Consider the following 17,900-nt stretch of genomic DNA (forward strand, 5'->3'; position numbering starts at 1 on the left):
AGGGCTCGTTCACGCAGAACGTGTCTTTATGTCAAAAAATGCGAGACGCAGCGCTCAGGTATGGTTTTTAAAAAAGCGCAGCACAGAACTCGAGGGTCTCGAAACGCATTTTTGAGACATGATGCAGTAACAGCAATAACGGAAATAATAGACATAAGCAAACAGTAGAATAGATACTATTTTTGACATGGATAGACAATAATACATATGACAATAATAGATATGGCATCCTCCTCCATGTTGCAGTCAAATAAAACAGCTGCCATGCCAACTTGCAACTGTAAACAAAAGCTCGCAACACTTGCCCCGCCTCCGCATTCTTCTGATTGGTCCACTATTTTGGAACTGACATTGATGAGCGGTGCTGCTTGTAAAAGTTGAAATTCTTTTAACTTAACACTGCGTCTTAAAAACGTGGCGCTCGTGTGCGAGGCGCTGCAAAAGACGCAAGGCAAGAGCGTAACACTATTAGTCACATCCATCTAGCGCATGTTTACATAGAAAATCAATGGAAAAATAGAGCATTGGAATAGAAAAATGCGTTATGGGTGATCCCAGAACATCATAATCCATCCAAAGTGGATCATTTATTTTAGTAGCGTCCCGGATTGTGTCGGAGGACTATATATGTTTGTTCGGAGCATTTTGTTTTGTAAACTAGGCACAGTGTATGAAGGGTTCGCAAAAGAAACTTTTGTTGACAGATGAAGTAGTCGACTGTATTGGATCGGCCAGCAGCTGCATCAGTAAATGATTTCATAATGCTTTGTCTGTAAATTACAGTTTTATATGGATAATGTTTTCAAAACACTTACTTGTGCAATAGGGAGTTAGAATTGATACTGTTTTCGATGCAATGATGCAAGCCAATCATAACAGGGGCTGTTTACTAACCCGCGCCTTGAAAATGGATCGTTTCAGACAGAGGGTCAGAATGAATATAATTGTTTTATATATTTTTGTTTTGTTGTGCAGAAAAATTTATTAACATTATAAGTGAACATATTAAAATAGTAATCATTTAAAAAATCCATGTCATGACCCCATTAAACATTAGATGATGGTCAATGCTGCAAAATCAAGTATTTATTCATAATTTTTAATAAAAATTATTGCTGCAGTTTTAATTTTTTTGTGCCGCCTCTGCAGTGTACAGACAGTATTAACCTCTATAAACTCTAAGGTTTGCTAGATGCAGATTAAGCCACGGATCTAACAGCGCTGTCAATGATGCTGCAAATCCTTTTCAGTGAAGGATTAGATATAATCTGTGGCCATAAAGTGGCCATCTAATCTGACAGTAAAAAGATGCTGAGGTATTAAAGAAAGCCATGTTATGGTGAGAACTCTGAATTAGGTAAAGAAACAGATGGGAATAGTGTATACTAGACAAAATACAATGGCATTTCCTCTGTATCCCTTATTTCCTTTGCTCCACAGATGACTCAGACAGATAGACGTAGAGAGAAAACATCTGGGCTTCGATTCAGGAAGACAATTATTGTAAACTGACAGATGGAGCAAATGGACAGAATAGTGATGATTCTTCTGTAGTGTCTAACTAGATCAGAATGCGGCATTGTGGGCATCAGACGCTGTCAGTATTTGGTGCAATCTGGAGGTGACCTGGTGACGTGTACAACGAAGACTAGATGAAGCCTAGTGATTATGTTCAGGTTGTACTTAAAGTGATAAAAATCAGACAAGCACATGAAGGGCTTATAAAATAACATCCTTAATGTGGAAAGTCAGCATTTTTACTTTGAGTTTCAGGGTGATTTCTATATATGCAGAGTCTTCATTTTTCATAATATGGTGAACTTTAACTCAGAGACAAACAGAAATTTCCAGTGAGTTTATCAAAAGTACAGTGGGGTCCAAATCTGGTATATATACAGTATATGCAGAAAAACCAGTCAGTAATTGACCAATGTTATGACTGGGTAAAATTACATAGGAGACAGTATCAACGTCCATGTCTGTAAGTGTTTTGAAAACATTATCCATATAAAACTGCCATTTACCGACTAAACATTATGAAATCATTTACTGATGCAGCTGCTGTCAGATCCAAAACAGTTGCTGCTTCATCTGTCCACAAAAGTTTATTTGCAAACTCTCCATTACATTGTGCCTTGTTTACAAAACAAAATGCTCCGAACAAACATATAATCCTGCAATGCGATCCGGAGTGCCTCTAAAATAAACCATCCACTTGTTTCCGATGCTGGGATCCTTCTGAAGTCTGTATAGAGACACAAACTAGCTGTTTAAACTGGAAAGTGAATATGAGTAAAGCGTTTTTGACAGGGTTCTCCTGGTAAAATTTGCATTTCAGGGGCTAAATATCATGTTATTTGGAGTTGCTTTAACACGCGGACATAAAAACAATCCGTGGCAACCGTGTTAATGAATAGCTCAATTCCACAGGAAAATCGCAGACTTGGGAACACTGAGTGTAGGTAAATGTCAGCCATTAAGCGACTGAACTCCATTGGGTGGGATATGGTGAAATGATGTAAAACTATTCGTCAGTGTCTTGCTCTGGAGGCGGTCATATGCAGATGTATTTGCCTGTGGGACATCACAGATCCAGCAGAATCAAAATGAGCTGTTTTTGGAGTTTGATTAAATAAATGCTTTGTTTATAATTAGAAAAAAACTTTTTAAACTCTGAAACTTTGCAAGATGATTTATTGGTAAAAAACTTCTTATATGTCAAATATCAAGGCAAACTTGATTTCTCCTGTCATGACCCCTTTAACGCCTTCAGGCTAAACTTCTGTTATTAAATTATCAGTCCTAGCCTCCTCTTTTTCATTTATCTTCCCCTTTTTCCCATTTTCTCACCAAATGTGTGAACAACACTTCTATCATCTCAATGCAGCTCATTTTTAATCAATTATTTTTACAACGACAGTCCTGAAGGCCGTTTTTCCGTAATAATCCCCACAGGGAGCATTCGATATCGAAGACATTTAAAACATTTGACAGTGCTGATGACAAGAATATTAAGAGTAGAAATATGATCTCATAAAAATGTCCTTGTGTTGCCACATCAGCAGCTTTCTTCTGGAATCTGAATCGAATGAATAATCCATAGAGTCTTTCCTACTAAACATCATTTAAAGACAGAAATTAAAGTAGCATTTAATTAACGCACTGTGTTCATAATTAGCTTCAGTTTAGGCCCCATCTGTTAAGCCAGCTAATTTGGTCCATAACCAATAACTGCAAACCTGTTATAATTTACTCGTGGACTATGTCAATGAAGGCAAATTTTCATTTTTAAACCTATGCACACAGCATAAAAATCCTATTGTTTTTTTTTGTTTTGTTTTTCAGTAAAAATACTAAACAGCCTTACAACAGGATAATATATTCACTGAAACTCTTCCCTCCACCAGCTCTTAAATAATATTAAAAATTACTTGACGAGCTCACTATGGGAGCAACATGAGTGTGTTGCTCCCACGGAATAATAATAATAAAGCTAATTATGGCTTTTAATCTCACAATTATTTAATTTTTTCTTACAATTGTGAGTTTATATTGTACAATTATGATTTTATAATTTGCAGTTGCGAGATATAAAAAAAAAAAAGTCCAAATTGCAAGTTTACATCTCGCAATGTCAGAATGGTGAGCTATAAACTCAGAATTGCAAGAAAATAGTCATAATTGTGAGATATAAACTTGCAATTGTGAGAAAAAATGTTGTAATTGTGCATGAGATAAAAATTTGCAATTAACTTTTTTATTTCATGGCAAAAACAAGCTTCCATATTTTCAGGTGTACTGTCGCTTTAAGAAATCTTACAATGAGCATTTTGTCCTTTTTCATTGAGATATTTTTTTCTGCTGGTTTATGCATAAACTTAATATATTATTTTATTATATTTTGTCTTCCTTCTTATTTCTGATTTTTTGAAAAGCTATATTTATTCTATTCTATACGTTTGCAGTAAGTGTTAGGGTCATTTGTTGAGATGGAGAAGTCACGCACACAGGGTGTGATTGAACAGGGTGTGCTGCTGCACTGTGCTTTTGTTACAGCGGATGCTTCTCTCCTTGATCAGTGTGCAAGATTACACTTGTCTCTACCTGCATGGCATCTCACTCTTTAGTCATATTTTGTAGGCTCGATATTTTAAAAAAAGAAGGAATTCTTTTCAGCGCTACATATGACATTTATCAGTAGATTTTTTCCTTTGCACATATTTTAGTGTTTTCAAAAGCACCAAAGAGGAAAAATCCAAATGTTCTATAGAGCAGCAGTTATTTGACACTGCTCAGCCATTAAATGATCTTGAGATACAGACAAATTAATTTGAGCAAGGCAAGCCCTGTTTGAGCCTGTAACCAAGCGACTGTGTCTGAACTTTATACTTTTGTGTGTGTTTTATAGTTCATATTCAAGTAAACAAAATCACATTATTAACTTCATAAATCATGAAAGAAATACATTCCTCTTGGAAAAGATTTAGGAACATATTTTCACTTCATTTGTTTCATACACTAAACTGAGCCTTGATAAGCATCGCTGTTTAAACTGGTGTCTGATTCTGTGAAAATATTGAAGAATTAGATGACCATTTAAATAGACTCAAAAATATGTTTCGGTATAGTCTGTCCTGTGAAAGAATCTAACAGAAAGGATGAATCTGGCCACCCTGCTGGCTGGTCAGCTGAGGACATTCAGGCACTAGTGTGGCCTTTCATTAAAGGCTAAAAATCTTTCCAGTATGTTGTTGATTATGAATTACAATAATTTTGACTCAGCTAGCAGTTTTGTAAAAGTGAACAAGACCTACGTGATTACTTCCATGCAGTGAGCATGAAACCCATATTGTGTCTGGAGATTTCTATCTGCAAAACATTTTGATAGCTAACAGACACATCTAAGATATGGCTGACATTGTTCTACATCCATCCATCATTTAAGGCTGTCTGAAGACTACTGTCATGTTTACATTTCTGTAGCAGCTACAGTACCTACTTCATATTAAGTCAGTGTGAATCACTGTTTGCAACCAATTTACTAAGGTAATTTAACACATTTCTGAGTTTAATATAATGTTAAATGAGAAAATATCAACGCTATCTCACGACCAATTCGCACATATTTTACCAAGTGGCTAATTCGTATGAATTCATGCGATTGGTCTAAATCGCATGATGGGTAGGTTTAGGGGCGGGGTTAGGGTGTTGTACGAATTCATGCGATTGGTCTAAACCCCTGTGACGGGTAGGTTTAGGGGAGGGGTTAGGGTGTTGTACGAATTCATGCGATTGGTCTAAACCCCTGTGACGGGTAGGTTTAGAGGAGGGGTTAGGGTATCGTATGAATTCATGCGATTGGTCTAAATCACATGATGGGTAGGTTTAGGGGCGGGGTTAGGGTATTGTACGAATTCATGCGATTGGTCTAAACCCCTGTGACGGGTAGGTTTAGGGGAGGGGTTAGGGTATTGTACGAATTCATGCGATTGGTCTAAACCCCTGTGACGGGTAGGTTTAGGGGAGGGGTTAGGGTGTTGTACGAATCCATGCAATTGATCTAAACCCCTGTGACGGGTAGGTTTAGAGGAGGGGTTCGGGTATCGTACGAATTCATGCGATTGGTCTAAATCGCATGATGGGTAGGTTTAGGGGCGGGGTTAGGGTATCGTACGAATTCATGCGATTGGTCTAAATCACATGATGGGTAGGTTTAGGGGCGGGGTTAGGGTATTGTACGAATTCATGCGATTGGTCTAAACCCCTGTGACGGGTAGGTTTAGGGGAGGGGTTAGGGTATCGTACGAATTCATGCGATTGGTCTAAATCACATGATGGGTAGGTTTAGGGGCGGGGTTAGGGTATTGTACGAATTCATGCGATTGGTCTAAACCCCTGTGACGGGTAGGTTTAGGGGAGGGGTTAGGGTGTTGTACGAATCCATGCGATTGGTCTAAACCCCTGTGACGGGTAGGTTTAGGGGCGGGGTTAGGGTATCGTACGAATTCATGCGATTGGTCTAAACCCCTGTGACGGGTAGGTTTAGGGGAGGGGTTAGGGTATCGTACGAATCCATGCGATTGGTCTAAACCCCTGTGACGGGTAGGTTTAGGGGCGGGGTTAGGTTACTGTACGAATTCATGCGATTGATCTAAACCCCTGTGACGGGTAGGTTTAGGGGAGGGGTTAGGGTATCGTACGGAAATATTTGTAACCAAGCAGATCTCGCCCCCCATTGACTGCCATTGTATTTTTTTCCTACTATTGTAGTCAATATCTTTCTTTTGTGTACAACAGAGCAAAGAAATGTATACAGGTTTGGAACAACTTGAGGGGGAGTAAATGATGGCAGAATTGTCATTTTTGGATAAACTATCCCTGTAAGCTTTCTATTGGCCTCTACTTTTGATCTGCAGTATCACAGTGAAAACACAGTCATTCTTTTACTGCAGTGACTAATTAATTCCAAGAAAAGAATGGGCTTGAGACAAAGTTCCAGATAGGAATCAAGGATTTACCCTGTACTGCAGGATTTAGGTAGTGATACTTCATTTGTCATGCAAAGAAAAAGAAAAGTGAAGACTGGCTCCTTGTTCAAGCTACTTGATGTATACAGTGGGTTACTTTGCCATTCACTGTCTTATCCAGCCGGCGGGAACCAATGGGGATCTTCCTGACACTCTTTACAGTTGCGAAGGCTTCTCCGGTCACTACACACGGCCTGAATGATTGAGCATTCCTTGCATTTTCTCTTTTCAATCTAGCCATTCCACACAACAAAAGATCAATTGTGTCGACACCACAGTAGCATGAGTGAGTTTCCATCACTTAAAACCAGGCAAGCTTGGCATGGCTGAAGACAGTTTTCTTCTTGTCTTTTGGTTGAGTGTGATGTGTAAATACAACACTGCTGCATTCTGTCCAGACTGGGATCTATTTTTGGAGTTAAATTGAATTGTTTCATCAGTAAATAAACACAGATATACATTACAGTTGTTTGCCACCCTGGTTTAGTACAGCTGCATTGCCTGTCAACATCTCCTCTGTGCTTTTATAGGCTACACCCTCAGCAATTATACCAACTTGAACAATGGAACGCAAGTCGCTGATTCACTCTTTCAGATTCTTTTCAGGTAAGAACCTGTTCTGCATCAATGAGAATAATGCTACACTCACTTTTATTTTGTGTATTCGGCACACTAGACAGAGGTAATAATACACAAAAATGTGCTATGACATATTGGTATCCAGCAAACACCCATTTCTAAAGAACAAGATGTACAGCAGTTTGCACAGTCGTATTATAAGGCATATTATAGGCAGCGGCTTGATGACTCTAACAGCATTATGTGAATCAGCTTGTATGGCATTTCTTGTGATTGTGACCCTTGTACTTCTGTAGAATACCTTCCTAATGGAGTCATCCTGTATGCATTCATGATTTCTGGATACATAGGAACATCTCCTTAAACAGTATTCCTAAAACACAAGCTTTGCAGTGATGGTAGGACAAACGGATTGCTTTGGGTCTTTCTGCATTCAAAAATTTTATGTTTTCTTTTGTTTTCTTTGTTCATGGGCTTTTTCCTTCACCAGTATAGCGAATGAGAGCTGCACCACAGCTCCAACAGAATATAGTAAATGTGTGACTTAAGTGAGATAATTTAACATAGTTCTTTTACAGGGGGTCTGCAACACCTAAAAAATCAGATAAAGTGTTTAATTTTCCCGTCACATTAAAATGTGTTATGTAAAACTAACCCTACTCTTCAAACCATTAATAATAAATAATGTAAATACATTATTGTATACATCTCTCGGTCCACCAAAGGGGTCATTGGCCTGAAAAAGGATGCAGACACTCAATTTAAAAAATGCTGCTTGGAAAATAGATGTTTTATTGAAAGGGTAACATTGCCCCCTATTGATACTGAGGCCAGTTAAAAATATAAGCCCACTGACAGAAGTCCAATTACATTTGCTTTACCAAAATAAAGATTTTTTACAGTAACCAGTACATGTTATACTTCATTAGATGCCTTAAGGTGTTATGTAAAAAAAACACTGAAAATTAAAAAAAAAAAAATCAAGTTGAAAGTGCCATTAAAAAGATAAGAATTATATTAAGAATTCAATCTAGGTCAGTTATATTAACATAATTTGTTGAACAATATATATTTTAAAATCTATTGATCTGATAATATATTGATTTAAAGTAAGAAAAGAAAAACTTAGATCTAGGATGAAATGACAACTAAAACCATTAAAAAAAAAAAAATCATTACTTGAAATAATATAAACATAATCTGAAATAAAATAAAATATATAAAAAAAGTGTAAAAAAATATTTTAGCTACTTGCCAAGAAAAAGAACAATGAAAACATAATTAAAAAACACAAAAATGACAAAAACACATACAAATTATTTAAACTTTAACTAAAATTTACACTAAAAAATAAACAATAATTCAAAATAAAAGTATCTCAATTATACTAAAACAACACTGGTTATAGACAAACACCACACATTCACACAGTATGTTTTCTTCTAAGTAAATAGAGGAATCTTTATTTGAACCATCATCTGGACACTTACAACAATTCCAAGCAGACAAGTGTGGCATGAAAACAAGCACATTGTAAACGGTTATATTTCAGCATTATTACAATTGACAAAAAATCAGCCTAATAGCTGCTTATTCTCTGCTAAACAGATCTCCATCAGTGGTCCCAAAGGCATGTGTTGATTTATCTGATGTGTGATGTGCCGTCTGATGAGGGAGTATCACTTCATAATCTTCAAAGTAGCATGATTCTGACCTATTAAAACATGGTTCATCGAATAAAAATAAAGTTGAACACAAGTCTGCTTTAGGTAATATCAACTGCAATATTTCTGTTTTGCAAAATCACTATGAGAAGGAAGATCAGAATAAAAATGAGACCTTCAATACCTGAAAGAAAGAGAAGGATATGCGATCATAAGAATATGTACAGGTATATTAGGGTATTAGAAAGAGACAACACTTATGGAAGCTTAACAGAAGGATGGAAACTAATAGTAAAACTTTCATATGTAAAAGCCTACTGTAAAAAACAAACAAACTTTCAAATAAATCCTGGGACTGTTTTCAATGGTGTGCATGTAAAGAAGATAGATCGATTTTACAATATCATATTAAATGCTGGATGGCTTGTGTTGATAAATGGCATGCAATTAATTTAAAACGTATTGTATGATGGAGAAAATGCTGTATTACTGTTACTAAAAATAAAGCTGCATCTGATTATGCTATATTAGCTACTTCACAAAATAGTGTTTTTCTCTGAGGCATGGTAAAGCATGGTACTCGCAAAAAATCAAGAAAATTGATTTAAACAATACGACTAAATGTGTTGAGCTATATAACAATAATTAGTTTTCTGTCTATAAATATATCAAAACAGTTGTTCCCTTGTCTATCAGAACGTGTATTACATTAAAGCGTCTTTGGTGTTTCCATGGTTTCTACAAAATAAAATGGAAACCGAGGGTAACGCGGGTATGACGCAATTGCAATTTTCTCACGATTTACAAATAGTTGCAAACATTTGGGATATTGTAAGTGCTCGAGTGAAGAAAATATATAACACTGGCCTAGTGCTTTTTGGATATTTTACTGCAAAAATATTACATATTGCACCTTTAATACTTTTTTATTCTGCTTTATCCTCACAAATCAATAGTATTTTGCGATTAATAACAGTTTAATTTGAATTTCAAACAGCTGCTTCTCACCTCATAGTGTTTTAATGTGTAATATTTCATTTTGGACCGATGTAGGTAACAGTTTTCCCAGTCTTCTTCAGTGTTTCCAGAAGAACATCTGTGTCTTTGTCTGACTCAATGAAGACCTTCTTATTGGGGAGATCAATGTCAAACTTGACATCTGTTGAGAAACACAAATGAACTATGTCCCAACATGAAAAAACACATTTAATAAAAAAAGGAAAGGAAATTAAGCTACTATTTTGTATATATTAAACCAAAGTAGTTTCACAAACATCTAGTTTAAATAGTTTTGACAGGTTAATATACACAGTTCAAAGGTCTCACAGCAGGAGACTGTTTGAAATATGAAATATTTAAAAGCCTAACTTACCCAGTTTTTTAAGCACTCGAGTTACTGCACCAGAGCATCCCTCACATGTCATGTCAACAAAAAACTCTTGAGTCTGTCATGAGAAAAGAAAATATATTTGATCCAATTCTAAGAGAGGATCACAAGCTAGCTATGACGCTAATGTCTACGAAGTTATCATAAAAAAGTGATTTAGGATGTCCAGAAATCAGGCAGCAAAATATAAACAGATCTTTACGAGTTACATTTTAGATTAAATGTGAAATTACCGTCATGATCGATCCGATTGTCTTTACAGACTCGCTTTTGCTGGGACCTGGGACTGACTGTTGCTGTACGGATGACGCGCTGTTTAGTTTAGGGCTCATCTCTAAATTACTAACAAAGCGATCATTTGAAAAACGAACTAAACGTACATAGATGTGATCAAAGTGCTCATATTTTGAAATACTCTTCTATACTATATATGACGTCTGTGTTAAGAGTCAACGAGTTACTATACAAACGTTTTAAACACGTACACTACGTAATTTTAAATGATGACTTTTGCTTGACGCTCCCTTTGCAGGCAAAAAAAAAATAATAATGCGATTAACATAATTCACGTTGGTTTTAATTTAGCCAACATGTGATGTGGATAAAATTTAAAAGTTAAACTCTTTAATTCTCAAAACAGAAACATTAGTGATGTTTGTTGGTTTGCTCTGTACAGGCAGAAGCGAAATCAGCTGACCGGCACATGCTGATGGTCATGTGACCGCAGAGGCGGATACACTCAGGAGAAGAGCAGATACAGGTCATCATCATGTCTGCTTGTTTGTTCGCGTCTGTGCTGCTGTTTTAATATGTCCGGGTTCAGATATGGATTTTATGAGCTTTATACAGTAGGTGAATATCATTCAGCGGTGCTTACGGTAAGTCCAAGTTTGTCATCTCATGTTTGTAGCACAGCATTAGCAAGATAAACAAGATGTTTGGTTGTGACAGCACTGACAGCTGAAGGCAGGACATATTATTACTGCTTATTTTTGAAAGCATTACACTTTATTACCACCTATTACTGTCGTGAACGAGACATAAATTAAATAAGTTGTCATTTGTTAACTGTAAGTTAACTTGAATTAACAATAACAATACTTTTACAACATATTAGTCAATGCTAATCACAACATTTACCACTCATTTTTATAATCAAAAGATTAATATTTGTGAACTAATATGAATAAACTATTAATTACTGTATTTTTATTAACAACACTTGGTTCATGTTAGTTAATACATTAAATGAACCTTATTGTAAAGTGTTACCAAATTTACTTCAACAACAAGTTCATGGTCATGAAAACCTTTCATTTTTACATTGATCTGTTTTTATATTGATTTGTCTTTTGCATACGAGACATTAAGGACGCAGTCAGTGGGAAATGTGTTCAAGACGAAGCACTGGCCACTCCAAAGTCAAACATTGATTTTAGATCATGTGTCAGCACTGAACAGAGCTGCTTTGCATTATCATATAGTGTGGTTTTAATGCTCTCATATCTGTAGCAAAAGAATTAAGCTTTGTTGTGAGTTTATCTATGGTTTGTGGCTTAAAAATGTCAGTTACAGCTTTTACACAGTGGCTGAATGAGTTTGCTGAAATAATGTGGTTTGGAACAAGTTCAAATAGTTGTGACATCTTTCTGACATGCAACTGGTGTGTTTCACACTTGTAAGGTTTAATATCAAATACATGCAAAACATACTGTGGCAGTTTCGTAGTAGAGTGATGGTGTCAGAAGATATTTACATACATGTAAATATATTATACTGCCCTCCAAAAGTTTGGAAACGCCCTAGAAAAGTGGGTTTTTGGACAATATTGGCATGAATCCTTTTTAATTTCTGATTATTTTAAGATAAGGTTCTAATCATAAGATTCTGATAAGGGACAACACAAACTATGAAAACATATTTTATTACATAAACAGTTTATACATAAAAAAAACTTAAATTTTCAATTCATCAAAATATCCAGCATTAGCAGCTGTCTGACCTAAATTGGGTTCTGATTGGTTCATTGAAAGTATTAAGGTGTGCTGACCCAAAAATCTTTTACAATCCTGGGCCAAGTTTAAACCAGTAACCAGCATCACAGCTGGCAAAGGGGCATGTCTGACTTTGACATGTAAATATTGCCATTATTATGTAATCAAAATGAAAATTATCATTGCTGGTCTTCAGTGATAATGTCAAGTTACTTTAATGTATTTGCACCAAAAAAATGATTTATGCTGATATCGTCCAAAACCAAACTTTGCCAGGGGTGTTTCCAAACTTTTGGAGGGCAGTGTGTGTGCAATATATATATTACTTTTGTTTGCCGTTTATATATTACATATCTGACAATTAGACAACACATTATTAATTCTTTTTCTCTATATGTGTAATAATACAGATGGTGGATGTGAATGATGCAGTAGTTCATTTGAGCTGTTCTGTGAAATTCCTGCTGCTATATTAAAGTGTCAGATATAACTAATGTTGATTGCATAGTCATTTTGCATGTTTGAAATCCTCATATTGTTTTTTGCCCTGAGAGATATAAATAAAATGACGCAGAAAGGGCACGTTGTGCGTCATGCATGTGTTCTGGGAGGGCTATTAACTCTGTTCATTTGTCTGCGATCACAGAGCCTGTAGATGCAGCGTCTCCGCAGGGAAGCTTTTGATCAGTGAAGCTATCAGTGGCAAATTACACCGTACCAAAGCAAGCATGGCCTCTGATATCAACTATCAGGATGGTAAACCAATTTCCTTTGCAATATGGGACACTGTCATGCCTGTTGTTGTTTTTTTTTTGGCTTAGCATAGATGATGTTATAAATTAATGAACAAACATACACTACTGTTCAAAAGGTTTGAAGTCAGTAAGATTTTTTTTAAAGAAATTAAAGGGGACCTGTTATGCCCCTTTTACAAGATGTAATATAAGTCTCTGGTGTCCCCAGAATGTGTCTGTGAAGTTTCAGCTCAAAATCCCCCACAGATCATTTATTATAGCTTGACAAATTTGCCCCTATTTGGGTGTGAGCAAAAACACGCAGTTTTTGTGTGTGTCCCTTTAAATTCAAATGAGCTGCTGCTCCCCGCCCCCTTTTCTAAAAGAGGGCGGAGCTTTAACAGCTCGTTCTTCGGTTGCTCAACAACAAAGCTGGAGAATCTCACGCAGCCAAAATGAGGATTGTCAGTAACGGTGTTCAGCCTTACATTGTTCAAACCGGAGTCGACACTGATGGAGAGACTCAGGAAGAAGTTACAACTTTTAGAAAGAAACTGGACGTTTCTGAATGGTTAGTGGATAAATGTATGTAGTTGCTGTGGATTTGATTCAACTCATCCACTAGTGTGTGCCGTCATGTTCATCTTTTGTGTTGAATTGACCCTCGTTTGTGAAGCAGTCCGTTGTAAAATGACGGCATGACAACAACACTCTACTACAACAACTCTTCCTCTTCTCTAAAGCAGCCCGACATGGCCCCGCCCCCTTCGTTGTGTGTTCTCGGGGGCGGGGTTTATGTAAATTTTAGGGTTAGTGATGTCACCAACCCAGGAAGAAGCTTGTTGTAGTCCCTACCAACTGTTTGTTGTAGTCCTTAAACAGAGAAAAGAAAATCTCTCTCTTTGCATTGAACTTTGAGCGTCGTAACTTTGCAGATGTTGTTTATGCTCAAACAGCAACATTACACACTAACTAAAGTTAAAAAAGTGAAATCATAATCAACCAACACTTTAATACAGTAAGGATGCATTAAAATTGAACAGTAGACATTTATAATGTTACAAAAGAGTATTAATTCAAATAAATACTGTTCTTTTGAATTTTCTATTCATTGAATAATAATGAAAAACAGTATATCACAGTTTCCACAGAAATATGAAGAAGCACAACTGTTTTCAACATTGCTAATAATCTGAAATGTTTCTTGAGCAGGAAATCATCATATTAGAATGATTTCTGAAGGATCATGTGACACTGAAGACTGGAGTAATGATGCTAAAAAATTCAGCTTTGATCACTGGAATTGATAAATTACATTTTAAAATGCATTAAAATAATTAAATAAATTGGCACATAAGAGACTTCTTATAAAAATATTTAAAAATCTTGCAGACACCAAACTTTTAAAAGGTAGCATTTGTGTGTGTGTGTGTGTGTGGTTTTTTTTTTTTTTAAGTTTAATATTATGTGAAAGCTTTATTTGTGTGTTGATCCTAGGCCCAAACTTTTCTAGAAGAGCGGAGAGCCCCACTGAAGATGAGCCCATCCGTTCACCAGGTTCCCCACGGCACACAGAATATGAACGGATCGGAGGAAGAACAGGATCCTCGTAAGCACTGTGATCTTTTAAAACTTTTATGTTCATAGATCTGTTTTAATTTTGTTTTACTTTTTCAGTTTTTTTCAGACCATAATTCATTTACTAAAAGGAAATATTGGCACGGGACTGCTCGGCTTGCCTCTGGCTGTCAAGAATGCAGGACTCGTGGTAGGACAGAAAATTTAATTTGGAGATGAATGCTCATGATGTTGTCTGTTTTATTTTTAACTGTTCTGGTCTTGTGTTTTGCTTTATCTTGTGTCCTCATTGTGTTAGTTGTTGCATGTCCTTATCTGATCATGATCTGTATGTCAACATCATGTCAGCCTTTCAGTTTTGTTCCTGTCATGATTTCTCGTGTTATGATATTTTAAGTGTTATGATATTTAAGAACTTCCACACTTGCGCACTTTTGATTTTTGAACAGGCAACACAAACAGTAATGTGTGTACAGCTCTCTGGTGAGAGAACAGTGTTTTTGTGTTTCCTCTAACTTTGGTCTGGCCATGTGTTAGTATTGCGTGTACATGCAACAAAAAATAACTGTATGGTTTGGTTTCTTTAAAACTAAGGTGTTTGTTATGAGAAACGGTTGCCTAAGCACATTTAGTATAAATATAAATGCAATATATGCATAACAATAATGACTGTAATAATAGTTCATTACTCCTGTAGATTTTAAAACATTATACATGACATGCTTTAATATATTTACATTCAATATGAATATACCACATTTCTGCCAAAATACCATGGTTACAGTTAGTATTACTTCAGTAAATCCATGGTAAATATTGGTGATCAGTGCGTTTTCTAACATATTTTAGTGTCACTGGCACAAAAAAAGAAAAGTTTGCAAAATGTGAGCATTTAGTCAGTCTGGATCCCTGGTTGAGTAAATAAAATGTTGGCAGGATTATAACATTTATTTTTAATTTTTTACTTTTTAGTAATTTAATACTTCATATACTGGTCCCATGATTTTTTTTTCCTGCTTCAGTGTACACTACCATTCAAAAGTTTAGCGCCGGAAAGATTTTTGATGTTTTTATTAAAGAATTTGAAGTATTTTATGTTCATCAAACCTGCATTTATTTGATAAAAAATACAGTAAAAACAGTAATATTGTGAATTCAATTTAATTTGCTGTTATGACCATTTTCTATTTTACTATATTTTACAATGTAATATTATTCCTGTGATCAAATCTGAATTTTCAGCATCATTACTCCAGTCTTCAGTGTCACATGATCCTTCAGAAATCATTCTAATATGATGATTTGCTGCTCAAAAAACATTTCTGATTATTATCAATGCTGAAAACAGTTGTTGTTCTTCATATTTTTGTGGAAATTGTGATACTTTTTTTTCAGGATTCTTTGAGTATAAAGTTCAAAAGAAAAGAGTTTATTTCAATAGAAATCTTTTGCAACATAAATTTAAATGTATTTACTGCTAAACGTTATCAATTTTAATGTGTCCTTCATTTTGAATAAAAGTATTAATTTGGTAACACTTTAGAATAACTCACGCTATGAAGCATTAGTTAAGCATTAGTAAATAGTTAATTCATCATTTATAAAACATTAATAGACATTAGTAAGCCATTTATGAATACAGCTATAAATGCTGTGTTCTTGATTTATAAGCATATCTATAATGAGTTTAATCATTGTATTTTCATACTTTATTAATGATCAATTTATCATTTTTAAATTATGTATTACATTATTCACAAACCAGTAATTTAGGAGTTGTCAGTGGTTCATAAGATCATTTAGGAAGTGTAAGTAAATTATTAATAAAATATTTAAATGTACATTTATGCATCTTATTATTTATACATATAGTATTAGTTACTCAGTGTGTTAATAAATGCTTTATTAACATATTCCTAGTGTCAAAACTACCTCAGTACTAACTTTAAAAATTGGAGAACAGCAGTGCAGAAGATCACTGAACCTTTAAATCTCATTTATAAAAGCTTTACAAAGCATAAATAGTCCTCACTTTAGATGAGCTCACAAAAATAGTTAACTGACTACTTCTAAATGTTTTATAACTACCTGAATTAATCATGAATTGCAGTAGGAATATGTATTAATAAAACATTTACTAACACACTAAGTAACTATTACTATGTGTCTAAATAATAAGATGTATAAATGAATGTTTAAATAGTTTATTAATCATTTACTTACACTTACTAAATGAACTACTGACAACTCCTAAATAACTGGTTTGTAAATAATGTAATACTTAATTTAGAAATAATAAATTGATTATTAGTAAAGTATGAAAATACAATTATTAAACACATTATAGATATGCTTATAAATCAAGAATAAAGCAATTATAGCTGTATTTATAAACTACTTACTAATGTATATTAATGCTTTATAAGTGATTAATTAACTATTAACTAATGCTTAACTAATGCTTCATAGTGTGCAGTTATTATAAAGTGTTACCATTAATGTCTATAAAAATAAATTGTACTGACCCCAAACTTCTCTTTTTTTTTTTTTTTTTTTTTTTTTTTTATTTCCATTTTATGCACCAGTCAAATCATGATTTTTTGGGAAAAAATAGTAGTGCACCGTCCCACAACAATCTGCATAATTTAGTGTCTCATTCATGTCCATAGCACAAACTAAGTATAGTACTAAAGGTTAGGGCTATGTTCAAATTTCTGATGACATTTTTTTTGGTTCTCTATGCAATCAAAAAATTGCTGAGCGATCATTCTCTTTGACTTCTCTTTGCGTGTGACACAGCTATATACTCATTGTGTGATTGTACTGTGGAGCCATGTTTTCAGCCTCTGAAGGGCACTAAAACCTCTCTCAGCATCAGCTGAGGACACAGGGACAAAAAGACACAGTCTGACAAGTGTTTCTACCTAATCAAAGATGACGCAGACGTGTGGACACGTCCCTGATGAATGCCTCCTGCCAGACTTATCGGACGAATATCACGCTTTGACCTTTTTGTCAGTTGTATTTTTAGGGATGCTTTGTGTAGTTGTACCACATCATTACTATGAAATTGTTCTCTAGACTGCACAAACAAGTGTTGTGAATATGCAGGAAAAAATAGAGTGCTCATTCTGTGTTCAACTCTGATAATAATAATGTTTCTTGATCATCAAATCATCATATTAGAATGATTTCTGAAGGCTCATGTGACACTGAAGACAGGAGTAATGATGCTGAAAATTCAGCTTTGACATCATAGGAATAAATTACATTTTAAAATATAATTAAATAGAAACCAGCTATATTAAATTGTAATAACAATTCTCAATGTGGCATTTAAGTTTGTATAGTGCATTTTCATGTCTGTGTTCAAAAAGGAGATAACAGTTAACAAGTTAACCATGAGGAAACTATGCATTATCATTGACGTGATGTTC

The 17,900-nt window shown here is 35.0% G+C and overlaps 2 protein-coding genes across 4 annotated transcripts in view; one reads left to right on the forward strand and one right to left on the reverse strand.

Annotated features, from left to right (window-relative positions):
• Positions 1-7,886: 7,886 nt before the first annotated feature.
• Positions 7,887-10,616, reverse strand: atox1 (antioxidant 1 copper chaperone). 3 transcript variants are annotated; one of them, XM_067367726.1, is made up of 4 exons: positions 10,391-10,504; positions 10,143-10,215; positions 9,779-9,929; positions 7,887-8,820 (listed from the first exon to the last, which is right to left on the reverse strand). In XM_067367726.1, the coding sequence occupies exons 1-3, from the start codon at positions 10,487-10,489 to the stop codon at positions 9,805-9,807; spliced, it is 297 nt and encodes a 98-aa protein (XP_067223827.1). In that variant the 5' UTR covers positions 10,490-10,504; the 3' UTR covers positions 7,887-8,820; positions 9,779-9,804. The 3 variants fall into 3 exon arrangements, with proteins under 3 accessions (XP_067223827.1, XP_067223654.1, XP_067223739.1); XM_067367553.1 differs by having other exon boundaries at positions 9,779-9,950; XM_067367638.1 differs by having other exon boundaries at positions 8,816-8,954; positions 9,779-9,950; positions 10,391-10,616.
• Positions 10,617-10,896: 280 nt separating this feature from the next.
• The window catches only part of slc36a1 (solute carrier family 36 member 1), a 41,322-nt gene continuing 34,318 nt past the window's right edge, over positions 10,897-17,900 (forward strand). The window contains exons 1-4 of the mRNA XM_067385375.1: positions 10,897-11,035; positions 12,798-12,907; positions 14,383-14,494; positions 14,563-14,653. Coding sequence (XP_067241476.1) covers positions 12,880-12,907; positions 14,383-14,494; positions 14,563-14,653 — 231 coding nt within the window. The 5' untranslated portion in view covers positions 10,897-11,035; positions 12,798-12,879. The remainder of the gene's footprint in view (positions 11,036-12,797; positions 12,908-14,382; positions 14,495-14,562; positions 14,654-17,900) is intronic.

The sequence above is a fragment of the Chanodichthys erythropterus genome, chromosome 1 (genome assembly GCF_024489055.1).
Source record: "Chanodichthys erythropterus isolate Z2021 chromosome 1, ASM2448905v1, whole genome shotgun sequence".
NCBI classification, from domain to species: Eukaryota; Metazoa; Chordata; class Actinopteri; order Cypriniformes; family Xenocyprididae; genus Chanodichthys; species Chanodichthys erythropterus.

Coding starts and splice junctions, on each gene's coding strand:
- atox1 (XM_067367553.1), bottom strand. CDS start 10,489: ATGAGCCCTAAACTAAACAGCGCGTCATCCGTACAGCAACAGTCAGTC. Junction 10,216..10,390: donor CAATCGGATCGATCATGACG/GTAATTTCACAT, acceptor TTCTCATGACAG/ACTCAAGAGTTTTTTGTTGA. Junction 9,951..10,142: donor TCGAGTGCTTAAAAAACTGG/GTAAGTTAGGCT, acceptor GTTGGGACATAG/TTCATTTGTGTTTCTCAACA.